Below are 21,492 nucleotides of genomic sequence, written 5' to 3' on the forward strand. Positions count from 1 at the left end.
CGAGGCTTTTCAACAAGTCAATGTCAACAGATTTCTATTTTTGGAGGACTGACAAGCACGTCCAAAAATCCATTGTTATTTTTGGAGCGTCCCAATGCTGAAGGCATTCCCACACTGAGTGATTGTTGCCGGGTATCTCTCTCAGGAATGGCGTCGGATTTATGGGAGATGTGATGGGAGTCGGCTACGGATCAGGGGCTGCCATTTTTGCCAGCTTTGATTTCAGGAGGCCCCCAGCTGAAATTGTTTAATGTGGTTTTAATAGAGAGCAGAGTTCTGCATGCCAGAAGAGGCTGCTCTGGATTACTAAAGGTGCAGCCACTTTGTGAAAAGTCATTTAAGTAATTTTAGCCCCAACATCAGCTCAGCTGGTGGATTCCGACTATTGTGCGTGGGATTTACCATGTTACATATTTAGGAGGCTGGGAGTGGGACAGATGAGGCTTTGGGGTGACGCGACAGGTGGATAAAAGGAGATTTGTTTTATGAACGGTCTGCAGGGATCAGAGGCCATAATAATATCATAGATATCATCATATATATTTTTTTTTGGGGGGGGGGTCTGGGTGTTTTGTAGATAATAACTTGAAAAGTCATACAAATTGTGATGTAACAAAACACTGGACAAAACCAAAGAATGACTTATTAAAGCCTTTTTGAGAAGTTCCAGACATGCGACGCATATGTAGAAGCTAAAAGAAGCTTCTTCATGTGTTCCTGCTTCTGTTTCTGGATGCTGGAGCTGGATCCTGAAGCAACAGCGGTGGTCGACAAAAGGGCTGGCGTGAGGGTCAGATTACTGTCATTAAAGACAGCAATGCAGTAATGAGTTGAAAATCAGTCATTTAAAAAAGTCATTTAATTATTTTTCAGAATCTGAGCGGAGAGCCAAGAACGGAGCCTTGGGGGACTCCACATGTCTTTTTATCTGCTCAGACCTGTGATGGCCAGTCGATGACATTTCTCTTTGAGGAAATCAGGACCTGGTCTGAAGTCATGTGTTCTTGGAGATAATATTCCAGAGATTATCCAACCATCATTTTCTGATTAAATCTACAGAAATTTTGGATGATTTGTTGTTGTTTTTTTCATTTTTAACAGATTAATATTGCTCTAAAGGTTGGTTCAAGGCTTGATTGTCCTGTTTCAGATTGTTTCTTCATGGTCCAGTTTAATAAATTGGGTTAATAAATTGGGTCTTGGCATAGTCCGGGAGAGGCTGAATCAGTTAAGCGAGGTGCTGAGAGCAAGGCCTCATGGGGAAAAAGCTCTCTGAAGGCTTCTCCACATAGCTGGCTATATGTGGAGAGCAGAGGGAGAATGTGAGTGTGAAGCTGCCAACAGCAGCAGTCAGAGTAAACACAGCTGATCACAAAACCAACCCTCCCCCCTCCCTCTCTCCCTCCATCCATCCATCCATCCATCCATCCATCATCCATCCTCCCTCCCTCCCTCCCTCCCTCCATCCATCCATCCATCATCCCTCCCCCCCTCCCTCCCTCCCTCCCTCCCTCCCTCCATCCATCCATCCATCATCCATCCCTCCCTCCCTCCCTCCCTCCATCCATCCATCATCCATCCTCCCTCCCTCCCTTCATCCATCCATCCATCCATCCATCCATCCATCCATCCATCATCCCTCCCCCCCTCCCTCCCTCCTCCATCCATCCATCCATCCATCCATCCATCCATCCATCCATCCATCGCCTGTATTACTACAACTGTATTAGTACTAGTGTATTAGTGCTACTGTATTAGTACTACTGTATTAGTACTACTGTATAACTACAACTGTATTACTACAACTGTATTAATACTAGTGTATTAGTGCTACTGTATTAGTACTACTGTATAACTACAACTGTATTAGTACAACTGTATTAGTACTAGTGTATTAGTGCTACTGTATTAGTACTACTGTATTACTACTACTGTATTAGTACAACTGTATTAGTACTAGTGTATTAGTGCTACTGTATTACTACTACTGTATTAGTGCTACTGTATTACTACTACTGTATTAGTAATACTGTATTAGTACTACTGTATTAGTACTAATGTATTGGTACTACTGTATAAGCACTACTGTATTAGTGCTACTCTATTAGTAATACTGTATTAGTGCTACTGTATTAGTAATTCTGTATTAATGCTACTGTATTGGTACAACTGTATTAGCACTAGTGTGTTAGTGCTACTCTATTAGTAATAATGTAGTAGTAGTAATACTGTATTAGTACCACTGTATTAGTTATACTGTATTAGTACTACTGTATTGGTACAACTGTATTAGCACTACTGTGTTAGTGCTACTCTATTAGTAATAATGTTGTAGTAGTAATACTGTATTAGTACCACTGTATTAGTAATACTGTATTAGTGCTACTGTATTAGTACTAATGTATTATGTTGTTTTTTATTTAAAAATATATGTAAATTTAGTGCTTACGGTATATAGAAGTGTGTGTGTGTGTGTGTGTGTGTGTGTGTGTAAATGCTGTGGAACATCCCAGGTCTAAGCACAGCTCAAAGGCCCTGGGTTATACTGCATCAGAAATGTCAGTATCTGACAGCAGACCTGTGTTCCAACTCTTTTGAATCAGCACTAAGAAGCAGGCAGTGCTGAGGATCCTGGTGGTTGTACAAGGAAACAAGTCAGCCGAAGGAAAACACATCAACTTACCTCCCTTCTAAAGCAGGACTCCTCCTGGGCTACCACCTTATCGTGATGGAGGGGTTTGCGTGTCCCAATGATCCTAGGAGCTCCGTTGTCTGGGGCTTTATGCCCCTGGTAGGGCCACCCATGGCAAACAGGTCCTAGATGAGGGATCAGACAAAGCGTAGCCCAAGACCCCCTAATGATGGAAAACAACATTGGTCCTACGGCAATGGAGAACGACTTTCAGACGGCCTCGAAAAGGTTCTGGACCACCATCCGGCATCTAAGGAAGGGGAAGCAGTGCACTGTCAACGCTGTGTATAGTGGTGATGGTGTGCTGCTGACCTCAACTCGGGATGTTGTGGATCGATGTAAGGAATACTTCGAGGACCTCCTCAATCCCACCAACGCACCTTCCAATGAGGAGGCAGGGCCTGGGGACCCCTGGTATAGGCTCTCATATCTCCGGGGCTGAAGTTGCCGAGGTAGTCAAAAAACTCCTCGGTGGCAGGGCCCTGGGGATGGATCAGATCCGCCCGGAGTTCCTTAAGGCTCTGGATGTTGTAGGGCTGTCGTGGTTGACTCGACTCTGCAACATTGCGTGGACATTGGGGGCAGTGCCGCTGGATTGGCAGACCGGGGTGGTAGTCCCTCTTTTTAAGAAGGGGGAATGGAGGGTGTGTTCCAACTATAGGGGGATCCCACTCCTCAGCCTCCCTGGTAAGGTCTATTCAGGGGTACTGGAGAGGAGGGTCTGCTGGATAGTCGAACCTCGGATTCAGGAATAGCAATGTGGTTTTCGTCCTGGGCATGGAACAGTGGACCAGCTCTACACCCTCAGCAGGGTCTTTGAGGGTGCATGGGAGTTTGCCCAACCAGTCCACATGTGTTTTGTGGACTTGGAGAAGGCATTCGACCGTGTCCCTCGGGGGGTCCTGTGGGGGGTTCTCCGAGAGTATGGGGTGTCAGGCCCGCTGATACGGGCCGTCCGACCCTGTACGATCGGTGCCAGAGTTTGGTCCGCATTGCTGGCAGTAAGTCGAACTCGTTTCCAGTGAGGGTTGGTCTCCGCCCTTTGTCACCGATTCTGTTCATAACTTTTATGGACAGAATTCCTAGGTGCAGTCATGGTGTTGAGGGAGTCCAGTTTGGTGACCTCAGGATCGGGTCTCTGCTTTTTGCAGATGATGTGGTCCTGTTGGCATCATCGGCCCGTGACCTTCAACTATCACTGGATCGGTTCGCTGCCGCATGTGAAGCGGCTGGGATGAAAATCAGCACCTCCAAATCTGAGGCCATGGTTCTCAACCGGAAAAAGGTGGAGTGCCTTCTCCGGGTCCAGGAGGAGATCCTGCCCCAAGTGGAGGACTTCAAGTACCTCGGGGTCTTGTTCACGAGTGAAGGAAGAATGGAGCGGGAGATCGACAGGCGGATCGGTGCGGCATCCACAGTAATGCGGACTCTGCACCGGTCCGTAGTGGTAAATAGAGAGCTGAGCCACCGGTCGATCTTCGTTCCTACCCTCACCTATGGTCATGAGCTTTGGGTAATGACCGAAAGAACAAGATCACGGGTACAAGCGGCCGAAATGAGCTTCCTCCATAGGGTGGCTGGGTTCTCCCTTAGAGATAGGGTGAGAAGCTCTGCCATCCGGGAGGAGCTCGGAGTAGAGCCGCTGCTCCTCCGCGTTGAGAGGAGCCAGATGAGGTGGCTTGGGCACCTAGTCAGGATGCCCCCTGGACGCCTCCCTGGTGAGGTGTTCAGGGCATGTCCCTCCGGTAGGAGACCCCCGGGGAGACCCAGGACACGTTGGAGAGACTATGTCTCTAGACTGGCCTGGGAACGCCTGGGGATCCCCCGGATGAGCTGGAAGAAGTAGGCTGCTTCTTAGGCTGCTGCCCCCGCGACCTGACCCTGGATAAGCGGTAGAGGATGGATGGATGGATGGATGGATGGATGGATGGATGGATAAAGCAGGACGGTGTCCAGCAGATCAGAAGTGGCGGAGCCGGTTACACCCATCTACTGTTTGGCCAGAAGCAGCCTGGGAAATATTTGGCTGTAGCAGAAGACAGTTTGTTTGTCGTAGGGCTGGAGAGCGCTGCAATCATGTTTTCATACCTAAAACTTTTGCACAGTTTTATATATGAAATGAATTATCATTGTGTTTGTGGGCGGAGCCTGAGGAGACCCACAGTAACTCCCCAGGCAGAGGCAACAATCCCTAAAGATCCTAAAGATAGCGGGGGGGGTACCAAGGATCGATCCTCTTAAGAGTGTGCCTTCAGTTGCGTTGGCTGAGGTTTTCACCTCACCAAGTCCTCCTCTTCCTCCGCTCCAGTCTCAGCCGAGCGGTCGGTGTTTTACCATGTAAGGCTGTGGAGCCGTGGTGGAGGAAAAAACCACAGAACTATTTACTGCTCCAACAGCGTTTCGTGTTCAGCTAAGGAGAAAACACTGCAAAACCAGAGAGGAGGAGGTGTTGGATGACAATGAACAAGAGGAGAGGAGGGGTATGTGTGTGTGTGTGTGTGTGTGTGTGTGTATGGGGGGTAAAAGAGGACAGGAAGAAAAAATAAACCATTATTATGAAAAACAGATGATGTAAGCCTCCCTCTGTGAGAATTGCCATGGAAACTCCATCACTAATAATATACACACACACACATATACACACACACAAAACTGAGTCTTATACCCTTAAACAGACTATCTACCTATGTCACATATACAAGAACACACACGAAAACACGCACACACAAACACACACACAAACACACACACACAGAAACACACACAGAAACACACACACTTGTACTCACGCCCACACACACTGGAAAGATATTCCCAAGTCACAAACTGCTTATTGCCTAATTTCTTTGATCAGCCAATAATCAACTCAACATTCCTGTCAACTCTGATATTTCCGGCTCATTTATGGAGTCCATTTACAATCCAGCTCATTTTCAGATGAAGATTCACTTTCTTCATCCCCGTAGGAAAATGACTCTTCACAGCTAAATAGAATTAGATGTGAGAACAACAAAGCCTCTTCAAATGAGGGTTTCTGTCCTGGAAGCCCTCATTAGCTGCAGGATCCAGTGATCAGAAATATGCATCCAGAGCAGAGCAGCAGCACCCGAGGGTCCGGTTCCTGACGGACGGTCTGTTTACGTGCACACTGTCCTTATAAGGCAGATGGGAATCGTTCTGGGCCAGAGTTAGGAGCTGGGGTGTCCCACTGATCCCAGAGGCTTTTTATAACATCTCACTTTCAATTTATAGGAGGAAACCGCCCAGAACTTTTATCATACGTGTTTCCAACAAATCACAAAGTCGCCGCTCGCTAATAAACACAAATCGTCTCCCCTAACCGAAAAAAGTAGCAAAAATGACTTTTAATCCAACAAGTCCAATCTCAGATAACAAGTGTAAATAGTTTTGTCATTGCTGGATGGTGATCTCAAAGGGTCACTTTGGACAGCCATCTCCTGGCTGGTGAGCCCAGGGCCAAACTGGTTATTTCGAGGTGGCACCAGCTGCTTGGGGGCCTCCGATGCTGCCGTTGTGCCAGGACCCCATCGCGTCGCGCTGTCGTCCTGCCAGCTCTGACAAAACGGGCAGTGTGGGACTCATGGAGGTAGAACATTAAAGGTGAGGAGCATGGAAATAACATGCCAAGATCTCCTTTAGCCTCCTCCAGGAGGAGCCTACTTATAAAGTGCCCCCTTGTATGAGGGACATTATTCAGAAGTACCTCTCTTTCTCTCACAAACACACACACACACACACACACACACACACACACACTTGAAATACTCTTCCATTCTGAATACTCTCATACAAGCAACATGAAATGAAATTTCACTGTAATTTCCCTGTGATGTGCGAGGCTCAGCGTTGCCACGGGCAACTAAGGCTCTGATGGTCTTTGCTGACGCTTGTATAGATTATATATTTAAGCAGGAAGAAGTGGGCACTAAACTACTAGAAATCCTTGTGAAGCCTAGAACCACTGTTGAAATAAAGAGTTAAATCAATTTAAACAAAGGTTTGTGACTTGTGAACTGGAACTCTTATATCCTACCTGTGTGTGCAGGTGTGAGTGCAAGTGTGTGTGTGTGTGTGTGTGTGTAAACTGAAGTGAAACACTCTGAGACACACGATTGAAAAGCGATTCCACTATAAGAAGAGAGAGGTTTTCACTTGTAGGGGTGAGAGTGTTTCAGTCGTTTGTGTGAGATTCACCCTGACAGCCCCTCACACCCTTGGGTGCCGCCCTGGGACACCCAAGGCCTTTTCTCCTCTTTGTTGGGTGAAACGCCTATCCCTGGGATGTCAGGAGTTGACACACACCAAAATACTTTATTCTTTCCAGTGCATCACTCTTGCTATGAGCTGTGCTGAGCATGTGGGGATACCACATGAAATGAGGTTGTTCTAGAAATATAAACAGAGAGATTAATAAAATATGCATGAGATAATGCATGTGGATGTGTTGATTAATTTGGATTTGATTGAAAATGTACTATTGAAAGCTGACTTCCCTTTTGTGGTCTGACCTTTTAAAACCACAGTACTGCATCCCATAGCTGTAAAATCAGTGACGTGTGTGTGTGTGTGTGTGTGTGTGTGTGTGTGTGTGTGTGTGTGTGTGTGCTTTGTGCCTGTTGGCTATTAGAGAAGCGCCTGACAACAACCTCTCTGGTTTGTTAGTGTGTTCCTTCCTAACAGAAGTCAGTTTGTTTCAGGCTAACGTCAAACTAGCAAAGAGTTGCGTTCCCGGCTGTGTTCCAGAGACCACCGCAGGTCCTGTGGATGTCTCCACGGTGCCTCCTGGATTTCACTCTCAATCGCACTGTGGCTCATGTGACTGTAGCTCTACAGTCTAGCCCATTCTGATAATCTGCCCTGTGCAGGGATCCATTGAACGCATCGTGTGTTTGTACCTTTGCCCACCGTTGATAGCTTCCATATGTGCCTTTGGCAGCCCTGATGACTGTTGAGCTCCTCTAAACATGCTAGTAATAACAATGTTTACAACAAGCTTCTGGCAGCCGGTGGTCTGCGATGCACTGTGCACTGTGCAGCAGGGTTTTCTGGGTAATCGAAGACCGTTTGCGACCAAAACATGATTAGATTAACCGTGTTTAACGGGTAGAATCATTCCAAGCCAGGTGAAGCCCGGAACTCCTGAATGAGTGTGTGGCGACGAGCAGGCAGATGTTGGATTCATAATTCATCGGGCCCCCCTCCCTCCCTTCTGTCCGGCTCTCTCCCTCTCCTCCTCTTCCTCTCTCTCTGGTCGCGACCACGTAGAAGAGGGCTGCATATCTGACATTACTCTCTCCAACTGCATCCAGCCCTGCACACATCCGAGAGGTGAGTACCAACATGGCCCGCAGACAGCTCACGGGTTAAGGTCAGACAACTTTATCAACCACCAAACTTCTTTTTTTTTTTTAAAGTTTCCTCCAATTTAACTGTTTGATCAACTCTCCTGAGGTGCAGCCAAATCACTGTGCCACTGAATGTGTTGTGTAGTTTTATCATTTAAAAAAAGGATCTTGTTGCCCTACGTTCTGAACGGAGAGGAGGGTAATGGAAACTCTGTTCCCGGGGGATAAACAAGACTTCTAACATTCCCATGGAAAACATGTGATTTCTTTTTGGAAGCTCGATTTAACGCTAACCTTTGCTTCCGTCCCGTCTAAACTTTGTTTTTCTATTTATGTCTATTTAAAGCTCTGCTAAAGCGCTAAAGCGCTCTTAATCGCGGTTGATCAGGCAGCCGCCCGCCTGCTGTATGACAAGCTTTCCCAAAATTGATTTTTCCCATCTTTTCCAAATTGTGACGCTTGTTGTTTTCAGTCAGCCGTCTTAAAATTCCTGCGGTTCGTATTTTTAAAGACCAACTAATTGTATGTCATTTTCTTGCTCAGCTGCCCTGTTAAATAGCCAAACATAATTAAATCACGCTAATGGATTGCGCAACAAATGTTCCTGTATTTCTTTTAGCTTCACACCTTCCTTTAATTCTGGGAACATGCAGTTTATGTCACTTTATGATCCTTAATTTGGAAAACAGCCCATTCTCACAGCTCCACTCGCTCAATTATATGAATGAAGTTGGCTAAATCCTGTACTCTAAAAATAGCAACCAAAGTGGCAGAAAGTACCGTCCATCCCCCCCCGGTACCAGTCAGGTGACCCGAACATCAGCGCAGGTTCAGGGCTGCCGGTTCGAAACCTCATAACTGGGTCAGCTAATGGCTGTCGTTGCTCCCTGGAATCCCGGCAGAGTCGCGACAGAATGATGATGATGACACAACAACGGCTGCTTGGAAAATAAGATCGTTTGTATCTCTGCACATTTGCTCGACAGTCTGATGGACCGAGAAGCGGGTGGAACGTGATGCGGAGCAGCAGTCGCTCAGAAGCCCACATATGAATGATCTGGTCCAGCTTTACCCTTGCCGTGTCAAAGGTCAAATCCATGGCAGCGCAGAAAGAACTGTGTCTCTCTGGGTGGGGGGGGGGGGGGGGGGGGGGACCCAAAGACCTGCTGAATGATACGTTGGGTGCCACTGGTTGGTCGGGGAATTGGGCTATTTGCTGTTGTACATCCAGGAATGTTGCTATGGTGCTCCCCCCTCACATATTCACACATAACAACCTCAAAATTAGCTTAGGAGACTGCACGATGGAGCCAGCCCTTAATGCTAGCTTCTCTGAGGTTCATATTAATGTTAGTGGGGGAACTGAGGTGCAATTCATCTGTCCAAAAGACAGAAATAAGTTCATTTATTCCTCCTGAAAGGTTACCAGTTGCATCTCTAAACTGAACAAATGCTCCATTGGAAGCAGATATTCAGTACAAAAGAAAAAAAAAAGCAGATCAGCCCATGTGATCAGGATGTCAGCAAGGTTAGCTCATTAAGATTAGGCAGAAAATTGCAATTAGCAGCTCAGAAGAGGCCACTTTTTGCTTTTCTCAGAGGACACTGAGAATGATGTACTGACAACAGCAGCCGGGAAAAAATAATTCCAAACCTATTTGAATTAATGACATCATCTATGTAAAAGGATTTTTCTTTCTTTGTTTTCCCTTTGTTTCCTGTTAGATTAGTAACTTATGGATAAAATAAACTACATTAAATTTATACATCATCCTAGCTGGGTGGGATTCTGATGACATGCATAAGAGCTGTGGAAATTTTCTGGGATTAGAGGAACAACCTTCCAATATCCCACACACTTCAGAAGGGTCGCATACAGTATGAGAAGGTGTGTGTGTGTGTGTGTGTGTGCAGAAGAAAGAGAGACAGAGGGAAAGAGAGAAGGTGCTAAAATGTTAAGTGCCAATAATGAGTGACACAGGAGAAGATAGAGGGTGGACAAAACAAAAGAGAAAAGATTAAAAATAGATGTGTTGAAATGCGTCGCAGGCTAAAATAACAGGACAGGGTGTAGTTCCCAACATGTCCAGCAGGAGCAGCAGGATTCCCTGTCTTCTTAAAAATAGCAAAGAACTTGGCAGAACGGATATGCCAGAGTTAAGAAGTGGACATCGGTCACCTTGATACTGTTGACAAAAAGGAGCTAACAAAGCTCCAGTAGCTGCATTTGGACGCTCCGCCATACTTGCCCTTTCCCACGTTGAGTTGCACTCTTATGGAAACCAGGCCAAAATGAAGGGTTTCACTTCCACTTTATTACAATACGCAGTACCCATGGGGGCTGTTTTTATACTAGTGCACGTTTGAGGAGCTCCTGTATGGCTGGCCTTGACGTGCAGTTAGCGTGTATCTGACAGGCTAACTCTTGACCCACACCAAGGCTAGCCAACACAAACTGGAACAGGAGGCGAGGAGTGGGCTAACCACCTGAGAAACAAAGCTGCAGAGTGCATGTTGAAGCGAATGTGACGTGGCTGACATGGGTTTGAGGATTGCATACGGCTAAAATTAGTCAAACGGTTGATCAAAATGCTTATTTAGTGGCCAAGAGCTCCTTTAACAGCAACACTGATGGAGGCATCTAGTGTGGACTCACTGAGGCTCCTGTGCTGAAGAGATGCTGGAACCTTTAAATACACATCAGAATTTCTGTCATTGTGCTTTTCAATCCTGGAATGTTCATCTTCCCTTTGTCCTTGTCATTGTGCTGCTGCCAATCTCCTCTCTGGATTAGCACGTCATCAGGCCGAAGCTGAGCAGCTTTCTTATCATCACACCTCGCCCTGCCATTGGTTAAGGTCAGACAACCATGTTAACCATGGGGGGTGGGGGGGGGGGGGGGGGGGGGGGGGGGGGGTGACCCTGAGTTCAGAGAATGTGGTTGTAAAATTCCTCGGCTTGCTGAGCACTTCATGCGACACACGCATTCACCCAAGAGGTCGGTTCGGCATTGGCAGGTGGCCTTGTGACCTCGATGTGACCTTAGATCTGGAACCTCTGGAACATCAGATGAGGTTCCATCATCTTGGCGTTGATCTTCCATCATTCAAACGTGACACCTTTGAAGGGTCATGAGTTTAATACTAATATGGATGAATGTAAGTGTTCTGTGGGGGGGATTAGGTGAGTGTTACACCATCCTTGTCCCATTGTTGTTATGTTGCTAAAACAAGCAACAGGTTGGAGTCATATCTCCCTCTGTGTTCAACCCTCAGCATTTGTTCCGTCGCTCCAAGGAGAGAACCAGGTTGATCTGAGGTCACCTCATCTTCCTCCAAAAGGCCCGCGGCCAAGCTGAACCCTTCTCCGTGCCGTGATTTGCCCACCAGCCAAAATCTAAGCCATCTCCATGGAGCGCGTCCAGCACATGACCAAGTCGGCCATCCGCCGAGCGTCCCAGATCGAGGTGAACCCGCAGGCCAAGAGGAACCTGCAGGAGCTCTTCGTCAACTTCACGCTCATCCTGATCTGCCTGCTCCTCATCTACATTATCGTCCTGCTGAGCAGCTGAGGAGCAGCCGACAGTCAGAGAATCACCAGGCCACACGTGGAATGGGCTGAGATGTGCACTTCCTCTCTCAGCCAGATCCTTTCTGACATTAGGAACATGGAGCTCAAATCAATCCTCTCTCTCTCTCTCTCTCTTCCTGCTGGAGCTTGTTTTCCATTAATATTTTTACTTCCTCCTTCATCTGACACCGCCAGAAAGGACAAATGGTGGAAAAACCACAAAATATTCTGACATCCGCCCTCCAATGCATGTTATACTTTAAATAACATGTTTATGACCATCAAAAATGTTCAAAATTCAGATTATGACTGGGTGGACATGTGACCGAACAAAACTATATGAATTTATTGTTGGCATATTTATTTTTTTCTCACAAACCTACTTATGGCCAAGCTGCGTTGAGTGGTCAGACAGCAGCTTAACGAGTCGTTGACAATATAAAAATGCTATTTTGTCGCCACCTAGCGGCCATTAAACGTGTTGCTATTTAGTTGAACTGAGTGAATTAGTGCTACTGATCGTGTCAGTGGGAGGAAGCTCGCACAACAGATGTTAGCCCTCATCTTTGCAGACAAAAAGGTCACATTACCAGCATCTCTCTATCATGATTTGAAAAGTTCAGTTTAGGAGACGTGTAGCAGTTTCATGACACTTCAAGGTCGCCAGAACAATAAAACTGAAATGTCAGTGAATTTAGGACATTTAGTTTTGGATATTATATTTTATGCATCTGCCTGTTTAAATCCTGAGTTTATTGTTATTATTATATTATATTATTTTCACAGTTTATTGAATGAATTTCTTTGCATGGTGTGATTTTTCATTCATACTTCCTTCATACAGGAAGGTTTTTGGGCTGTAAAGTAAAATGCATTAGAAAGAATCTAATATATATAGTAACAAACCTGTGTAATAAACCTTTGTTTAACGTTTCTTTACCTGTGCGACCATCTCTCATTCAGACACAAACAGGTTTGTCACAATCATTATTTTACTGTTCCATAACATACAACAGAAATTATATAAATATAAATATCATTGACATAATTACTATAGTTCCCATTAAAAATGGCAGGACAAGACATCATTGAATGATATGACATCACTTTCAACTCCGTTCATAAACGGTTTGCCCAGACTGACGGGTTCATTATTTTTATTAAAAAAACAAAAACCACACACACAAAAAAAATCCCAAGAGTTTAAAGTGAAGTCAGCTGATCCCTGATTAGTAAAGACAGATATTAAGATGTTTCTATGCTTCATCGCTGGCCAGCTGAGGCCAGTTAGGCAGGCGATGATCAACCAATGGGTGCGTGGCGACAGTGCATTTCGTTGCACTGCCACAAGAGGGAGACAACGTCCCTTTGACGTATAAATGGATATGGAAACCAAATAGGTGAAGGTTCTTTGTTGGTTTAAAAGAAACTACAAGAGGAGATTAATATGGTTAACGAGTTCCAAACTCACAAGGCTGCAATATTTGTTGTACGAATTAGCATTTCACTTTTGCTGATTTGCCAACTGGACTTTAAAAACCACAGGCTTTGTGTCTTGAAGAGGTTGAAAACAGACGTCCCTGCAGCCTTTTCTCTTCAACTTACTCCACTGTTAAATAAATGACAGTGTGCGGACAGAACACGTGAAAAGAATTATTCAAAATCTTAACAAATACATAAAGCAACTAAAGGGGCTGCACAGTGTTTTTACACATTCATAATAAATTGACCAACTTTTCAGCTGTCAAGAAATCCTTAAAGTGCTCATAAATAATAGAAGAACCTGGTCCAAACAGTGAGGTTGTTTCAGTAACCACATCTGCTTGTATTGCCCTCTTGGTTAATTTAAACAACAAAGGCAGACATTTTATTCACAATGATGCAACAGGCCAGCAATTGCAGCCCCCAAAATGTGCTTCCCCATCTCTAATGGAAATAGCTGGGCAGGAAAAATGAGGAAAAGTACAACAAAAATACCCCGCAAAAATAGGTTTCAGTTACTTTGTCAAAAACAAAAGACGACGAAATGATTCAAATGGAATCACAGTTTAGAATTTGATTCTAGAAACATGATTAGCAAACATGGAAATGAAAAGTCACTTTCCTCAACTGGAAAGCAGAAACCAGCATCTCTCTCATGACCACTTCTCACATGATGCCATTGTTTTTGGATGTTGTCTTTCACTAAAACAGGGAGTGAAGATGTTTCACAGATCGTCACATTCTGTAATGATGGACATTTTATACAGTGTCCCGACTTTTTGCGTTTCTGCACAACCATCTGATGCAGATCAAACTTGAATATTACGTTTGAATAATAGTCACAGTGTGCGTGTCACAAGGGGGCGCAACCACCTGGTCCATTTTCTTTGTTTGTTGATCATGTGGCAGGTCAGTATTTACATTTGCACCAGTTTAAACACTGAATTGTCTCAGTGGGAATGACGCTGAGTCCTATTAAAGCTTCAGTGCCACTAGGGGGCAGTACAGAGGTGGAGCCTAAGGCAAACTTAACCTAAAGATTCACGATTTATCCAACTCATTGTCACCGTTTAAAATTGATGTTTAATGTTGTATTTCGATCGTTTCGGGTCATTAAAAAAGTTGGGTTGTCATCGCCTCTGCAGCCAGAAGATCCATATAAAGAGAAAATGCAGGAAACTCCATTGGGAATTTTGTCTTACCCCTCAAAGAAGAGAGATTGTTTAGCAACGAATTGGTTGCATTTTTCTTCCCTTTGTGCTTTTAAGTTAATTGTGCGTGTAATGCTAACAGCACTTTAGCCTTTTATCATATTGTCACCACCTGACTCTACAGCTTTTGCCTGCATTTAGAATTTATTCATTCATAAATCTGGAATTTTAATTTTGGTGAAAAAAACATCCCAAATGCCACTTTTGACTAAAAACTGGTTGTTTGCACTGTTGCTGTTAATGCATAGCAGAGAGGACCTTCCTGACTTTGTGTTCAGGTCACTGAAGCTATGATAGGACTGGATTCAAACGCTTCGCTGTCCCACCGTTTGATGATCATGCAGCGTGGAAACTGTACAAAATGGACTTTGTTGACCTTCAGAATCACAAGAATGATGTAAACTTTAAATATAAAAACAGACACGACACCAAGAGAGGGGAGATATGAGGGGCTGTAGTGAGTGAAAGCAGCATTATGATAGTGTGTCTGTTTTCACATGCTCTATGGCCTGACCCACAACCACAGACACGCGGGTGAACCGGCTGCTCAGCGACACAGCGCCCCCTAGTTGGTATTAATACCCAGTGCTGTGGCAAAAACATTCCTTGGCATTGAAAAGGACAGCTGAGCAAACGCGTCACCCTCATGTCTCTGGCCCACTGGCATCACAAACAGACCGTAGAAAAACAGTAGCTAGTTATGTTATAAATACTACAATAATAAAAATACGAGGGGTGCTTGATTCAGTTACTCTTTATAGTCCCCTTCCTGGGATGGTAAATCAAATCCCCCTTTGAAATTTCAAAATCAAACATATATTGTATGTACAGCCTGCACAGGGACAGAAAGCTAAAGCTAGTCTCGGGTTTGCTGGTGTTGTTTCTGTGATAGAGTCACTGAATTTTACTGTAAGGAAAATAAAAAGAATCCAGACGTGACCCTTTTCCTCCAATGCTGAGGTAAGTAAGAGAAATGGCGATCGATGCATTGGGAATATTTTAGGACAGTTTTAGAAATGAGTTTCTATCATCTTATTAAAAAAAAAGATGACAACACTGGATCTGGGTGGTACCCGTGGCTAAGTAAATGATGCGATTAGCCTATTAGCTTCTAATGTTAGATATGATCTAACAGATACAGTCATTATTTAAATCCTATTTCTTAGACTCTGGTTTCAAGTTGTACTTCTGAGTCGTAAAGATGCGTCCAAATGTCCTTTTAATCAAAAGTAAAACTGCTTTAATAAGACAGAGATGTGTTTAATTCTGCTAGCATGCACACTAACCATGTCCATGTTTATGGAAGCTCAAAATGTGAAATCACATCTAGACAAGTTTTATTCGGGACTTTCGGACCTGCAGTTTGGCCTAACTTTAGCTCTCTGTCCCTTCTTTGACAGAAGTGTTTTTTTGCCAGTCAGAAAGAGAAGTACTGAGAGCATATATCTTCTTCTTTTGCAACGTGTTCGTTGCTTTTTGCTGTCTCTGCTTTCCCCTGGTCGGAGGGCCCGACGGCCTCAGGAAGGCTGGGGAAAGAAACACGGAAGGTGTTAATCGGGCCTCGCAGCGCTGATCGAACCCATGTGCGGTCACTGGTAGCAGTGCCAGATCCAGTGCTTCCAGTGGAGCGTGAGTGATCAGGTGGGATTTCACCGGGTGACTCGTGGAAGCTCATGCAGCTGGGGACCGTCATGCCACCTCACCCGCCTGAGCTTCTGGAAGCGCTAATAAGCCTTCTTCTCATACCAGCATTCACATGTAAATCAGGTGAAAGCTTATTCTCCGAGTCCGTCCTCGGCCCTTTTAGCTCTGAACCCTCAGAGGTCTGACACAAGATGTTTGAAATGGCACTTGTGCACCTATGATTGTGACTTCCTTCCATCCTTTTCTGCTGGAGGTGCTTGTTTTTGAAACATCTCTGTGATCAAGCAAGATGAGGATGAAGGAAAAGTCCTTCCAAAGATGTGATGGGAAAGGAAATGAAAGGGCTGCAGTGTTTCTCCCTCTTCTGCTCACCCTCAGGAAAATGCAAAAAGAACCGAACCAGCTCTGCTGGATTTTAAGTTACAGTGACCCCCCCCCCCCCCAAAAAAAAGAGGAAGGGCTACAAGTGCAGTGGTGGCGTAAAGGATGACTCATCAGATTTGGTGTGGCTGGGTGAGAATGGGAGTGGGGGGAGTGGGGGGAGGGCAGAAACCACCATCAGGTTGCTCCCTGAATGAGGTGAATCCGAGTTAGTTCTCACCTCCTAAAGCTTTGCGGGCCCTGATTCTGCCCTAGGACTTCCTGAGGAGGAGGAGGAGGAGCAAAGCTGGGCATGGGAAGATGTGAAGGATGAGGAGAGGGAGGATGCTGAGGAAGAGGAGAACAGTGGCTGAACAGCGACAGGGCTTTCCTATTTTCAGAGGGGGGGTTTGGGGGTGGGAGTTGGGCAATGGGGAGGTTCCCAGTAGCCTACTGGTGCCACTTTTTGGTCCTCACACAGAACACAATTGGACGGGACGCGTGTTCTTCCGAGAACCCTTTTTTTTGTCCTGTCAGGGTCCAGTTTTGAGGTTCGAGGACACAGGTGGAGTTACTACACGCTCGTGAGCTGGAAACCCAAGATTCCTGTTGCAATCTTCAAAGACAACTCTTGCATTTAAAGATTTGAGAGGATCATAGAAAGAGGCGGCAGCGCCCCGGCTTCTGGCCTGGAGCCCACTCACCTTGATCAGAGGGTTGATGACACCAACATTGGCACTGGAATTGAAGACTTTGCTGAATCCCGTCTCTCTGTTGACCAACTCCAGCTGGTAGAACTTCTTGTCATCCTGGAACAGAAAGGCGTCGATACGTCTGACTGAGGATGCTGTGGGGGTTCCTGTGTGTGTGTGTGTGTGTGTGTGTGTGTGTGGGGGGGGGGGGGGGGGGGGGGCAGGACGCTCTACTCACCACCAGCTTTTTGACGAGAGCCTCCCTTTCACTGACCATCTCTCTGAGCTCCGCGATCACATGGAGGTCCTCCGGTCGGCTTTCTCTGTTTCTTAACTTCTCCTCCGTGCCCTCCAACCTATGAGAAATGTTAGTTTGCTGGTCACCCATCGGCCCGAATGTAAATAAATGAAGATGAAAGTCATTATAAGAATTTCCAGACTAGAAAATCCAGTCACGGAGAGGACAAAGATGGGAGTGACTCACAGGATTTGCAGGGCGGAGATTTTGTCCCTCAGCACCTCCTGGGCCTTGTTGAAGTCCGCCAGCATGATGTGAGTCTCTCTGTGATGGACCACACTCAGCTCCCCCAGGTCACGCTCATGTCTCTTGGAAAGGTCTTGTTCATGGGCCCTACGTCAGAAGCACGTAGATGTACCCTCAGACACTAATACGGCCTTTTCTGACATGTTTTAGGAGCCGTTTTCATGCTGCACATGTACCTGCTCAAGGAACCACGAGACTATTGTGGAGGGAAGATCAGATAAGACGATACGCTAATTAAAAATACCCTGCACAGTTAATTGCAAAATAATCAAAATTGAAATCTTCCATTGTAAGGAACGTAAAATATGTGCGAAAGATGTTCAATATTTAAGCAAAAAGAAGGTTTTGTCAGTTCTGATATGAAGGTATAATTTTCTATAATTGTGATTAAATTAACCAGAGTTAAAGGCAGTAACGGTCGGAAATAAAGAGAGCACAAAAGTGTCTTTAGCCATTTTTGATGGTCACTATTTGCCGGCCGTGGGACGGTCCTGTTCCGTACCGTATCTGCTGGTTAGCTTCACTGCGGACCCGCAGCACTTCTTTACCCTTGAGCTCCAGCTCTCTGGTCAGAGTGTCAATGGTCTCATTCAGAGAGTGGATCTCGTGGTCCAGGTCAGTGATGCGGTTGTTACGGGAGCACACCTCCGCTTGCAGATCCGAGATCCGAGCCAGCAGTTCCTGTTCCTGCCCACAGGAAAAGCAAGGAGGCTCGGTGGTCAACAAGAGGAGAACAAGAAGAAGAAGGAAACAGGAAGTTCCGCTCATCTGCCACCTGCTTGTGTCTATGCTCCATGGCGCTCTCCAGCTCACGCTTGGCAGCAGAGTTTTCTTTAAGGTGGATCTGCTTGAGATGTTCGATAGAGGAAGCGTGAAGGTGGTTGAGTTCTGCGCGGAGTGATGCTGTAAACCAGAAACAGAACAGAGTTCATCACGATGATAACAAGCTGCATCACACAATGTATCTTGAGCTGTATTTATTTTTGGGACGCCGTTGCTGTCAACCCTAAGCTCAGAGGACGTTGGAACCAATGACACTGATTCTCCTGCTTGGGCTTGAAATGCCAGATTAAAGCTTTACCCAGCTTGGCCTTGCCCTCGTCCTCTAGTTCAAAGCGTAACGTCTGCAGCTCTTGTTCGGACTGCTGCCTCAGGATGTCCAGGGTCCTCCTGTGGGCCTCCTTCAGAGCGTGGACCTCCTCCCTCTGCTCCTGTTTTAAACGCTCCTCTAAGGCCTGGGCAGTGAAGCACAGCAGAAAGAAATGAGGGTGTCTCTATTCGGTCAAACAAGAAGAGGAATTACCAATAGGAATTATTGGCAAAGTGAAAAAAACAAACTTGTTTGGGTAATTGACTTTTATGTCATGTATGATAACTGGGAATTTAAATAGATGAGCTGCTGTAATGAACTGCAGTGGGGTGGAAACATGATTTCTACCCTCATCTGGTGCTGTCTAGCCTCCTCCATGGTGCTGAGGGCACAGCAGTGAGCCTCCTGCAGGCGGTGTTCTCTCCTCTGATGTTCTCTCTGCATCTCTGCAAGCACGCAAATGCACCAAATATGTCGTTTTGGGATATTCGAATGTTTCATGTGCAACATTTAAATGACCATCTCTTACCTTTCATCTGTTGGCTCAGTAGCTCCCTCTCCTGGTTGAACTGAGACTGCAGCTGCTGTAGGGCCGACTGAGACTGAGACAGCTGAAGCTCCAGAGACTGTTTCAACAGAGAGATCTGGGAAGACAGACAGACAGGCAGGCACTTTAGCCAGTTCATCACTCATTTCATCAGGTCTAATATCAAAACAACCTCCCACATGACTACTGGCTGACCTGCAGACCTGATGCATCAACAAAAGTGCTAAACTTTCATATTGATAGCTTTGGGCACTATTCAAGAGGTGTTAAAAGAACCAAAGATGCAACAAAGCGGTATACAAGAGCCATTTTACATGCTTCTGAAAGATGCTGCTGTGGGTATTGGCTCAACATTCTCGGCTCCTGTTTCCTCCTACTTCACGACTGAATTGGGATGTGAATCATCCTTTTCTTCCACAGACTGTTTGAAACGAAATATCCTGACAGCAAATCATTAAAAATGCAATGGACACATAAACAGCAAGCGCTGTTGATTTCCTTGGAGAGCCAAGAGCCTGTCGGGAGCTGAGCGTCAGCAAACAGACAACAGGAACATCATCACTTCACACAGTTTTGGCTGGAATTAGAACAATGTGGATGCCAGGTGGACTCACTCTAGTCCTTGAGACGTAACCCTAGCTCTTTACATCTATACGTCATTCATTTTCCTGTAGGAGAATGCACGTCCGAGGGACAAGGTAAGGCAGGTTTAACCACGGCCAGCATCAGGTAGTACACAAGGTGATACCCTAGTGCCCAATATCCACCTGATAAAATGAGCCACATTCAACAGCAGCCTGGGGCGTCATTGCCGCTTTATGTCCGAAGTGTGAAACTTCATTTAATCAGGGACTTTTAGATTTCATTACTGGTTACAGGGGAATGACTGAGCTCATTTCTGTGTCTACTGAAGGCAATAAAGTGACGATGCATAAGTATGTGATGCCTGATATGTGAAGTATATATCATATACTTTGGCTTTAAAAGCAATCTGACAGCACTCAAATTGAGTAGGCACAAGTTATTCTCATTTAAGGCCTCTTATACTTACTCAGCCTTTAGGTTCGGAGGATCATATGCACAACACGTCTGCAGTCGAAATGATCTAAACATGATTTTATAGCTGCGTCTCCTTTCTGGCTCCATGTAGCGTTTCCCTCCCAGGATTTATGCCGTAGCAGACAGGAATATTTGTGATTGGATTAATATTTATCCCATTCCACAAGACAATGACGCCAATAGAGTTCACAACAACATGAGCTGTGTGACAGAGAGAATGTAAAGTGGCTCTTCTCTGTGAGTGGACTGTAAGGGCTTTGTTTCACTGTTGATGAAGTCTGCAATGGCGCTGGTGTCTTATTAACTAGGTCACCCAATGCACACCACTGGGCTCCACCTGTGCCTCCTTTGTCTCAATGTCTCCGTCTTCTTTTCGGCGGTTCCCTTCTATTTGATTCACGTGTTTCTCCATTTCACATGTTTTGCACACACACAAATCAGTCTATCTTCTGGAAAAATACTCAGCTCGTGGAGGTCATTCCCACCAAGTAGGCCAGCATATTTACTGTATTTGCTTTCAAAGCTTCACTGTCACATGCACTTTTGGTCAGATGTTGTGAAATTAGGTGTGCGGGACATGGTTGGCTCTTGCTTGTCAGATAGTGTTTTTCTGAAGCCACTGGAATGTTGGCAAAATTAGGCCCAGTCCCTGTGCCGATTCGGTTGTGACTCAGCTGAGCTCAGTGCCCAGAGGCTGCCTGCTCAGCACGGGGCGGGGGTAGGGGGGAGCTCTGAGAGTCACAGCATCATCCAGTGGTTTTCATTTTAGTTCTGACATGAGCAGCTCTGTCAAACCTGCTGACCACCACACAATGTTTCCAATGGCTATAGGGATTATTCTGTGTGCATGTGCATCTACTGTGGATAGGTATATCTGTTTGGCTTGCAATAATAGGAAAACAAGAGCAGAGGTTGACATAGCGTATCAAACACAGGTGGTTGCGCCCCCTGAAAATCACATCGGGATGAGACAACGAAGCCTAGCGCTCCTCAAACACAGGTTACTTTCTCTGCAGGTCTTACAACTCACTGGAGACGTCAATCAAAGAGATTCTCTAAGTGGGTGGGGAGAGAATTTGGCACGAGGCAAAAATAGCTTTCAGCCACGTTCATAACGGAGGAACGCTTTGTAGTTTAATCTGATCAGTCCTCCAATTGAAGAGCAACAATGTGCTTTATTCTCCCCTAATTTTGGAGCAGTGGCGAGGCCTTTTTAGGTTACTGTATGCACTTTT

At 45.6% G+C, this 21,492-nt stretch overlaps 2 protein-coding genes across 4 annotated transcripts in view; one reads left to right on the forward strand and one right to left on the reverse strand.

Moving 5' to 3' along the window:
- The first annotated feature begins 7,609 nt into the window (after window positions 1-7,609).
- pln (phospholamban) lies at window positions 7,610-12,563 on the forward strand. 2 transcript variants are annotated; one of them, XR_008949668.1, is made up of 2 exons: window positions 7,610-8,081; window positions 11,334-12,563. XR_008949668.1 is itself a non-coding variant. In XM_057027247.1 (2 exons), exon 2 carries the CDS (start codon window positions 11,468-11,470, stop codon window positions 11,627-11,629), a length of 162 nt encoding a protein of 53 aa, XP_056883227.1. In that variant the 5' UTR covers window positions 7,818-8,041; window positions 11,334-11,467; the 3' UTR covers window positions 11,630-12,563. The 2 variants fall into 2 exon arrangements, 1 of the variants encoding a protein (XP_056883227.1); XM_057027247.1 differs by having other exon boundaries at window positions 7,818-8,041.
- A 39-nt stretch (window positions 12,564-12,602) lies between these two features.
- LOC130522662 (protein FAM184A-like) overlaps window positions 12,603-21,492 on the reverse strand; it is a 28,207-nt gene continuing 19,317 nt past the window's right edge. For both annotated transcript variants that reach the window (XM_057027246.1, XM_057027245.1), the window contains 9 exons: window positions 19,181-19,295; window positions 19,000-19,097; window positions 18,643-18,796; window positions 18,337-18,464; window positions 18,064-18,248; window positions 17,502-17,648; window positions 17,256-17,373; window positions 17,030-17,134; window positions 12,603-15,847 (listed from right to left, as the gene is read on the reverse strand). In XM_057027246.1, the coding sequence (XP_056883226.1) occupies window positions 15,839-15,847; window positions 17,030-17,134; window positions 17,256-17,373; window positions 17,502-17,648; window positions 18,064-18,248; window positions 18,337-18,464; window positions 18,643-18,796; window positions 19,000-19,097; window positions 19,181-19,295 (1,059 nt within the window). In that variant the 3' untranslated portion in view covers window positions 12,603-15,838. The remainder of the gene's footprint in view (window positions 15,848-17,029; window positions 17,135-17,255; window positions 17,374-17,501; window positions 17,649-18,063; window positions 18,249-18,336; window positions 18,465-18,642; window positions 18,797-18,999; window positions 19,098-19,180; window positions 19,296-21,492) is intronic.

Source organism: Takifugu flavidus, chromosome 3 (assembly GCF_003711565.1).
Source record: "Takifugu flavidus isolate HTHZ2018 chromosome 3, ASM371156v2, whole genome shotgun sequence".
NCBI classification, from domain to species: Eukaryota; Metazoa; Chordata; class Actinopteri; order Tetraodontiformes; family Tetraodontidae; genus Takifugu; species Takifugu flavidus.

Coding starts and splice junctions, on each gene's coding strand:
- pln (XM_057027247.1), top strand. CDS start 11,468: ATGGAGCGCGTCCAGCACATGACCAAGTCGGCCATCCGCCGAGCGTCC.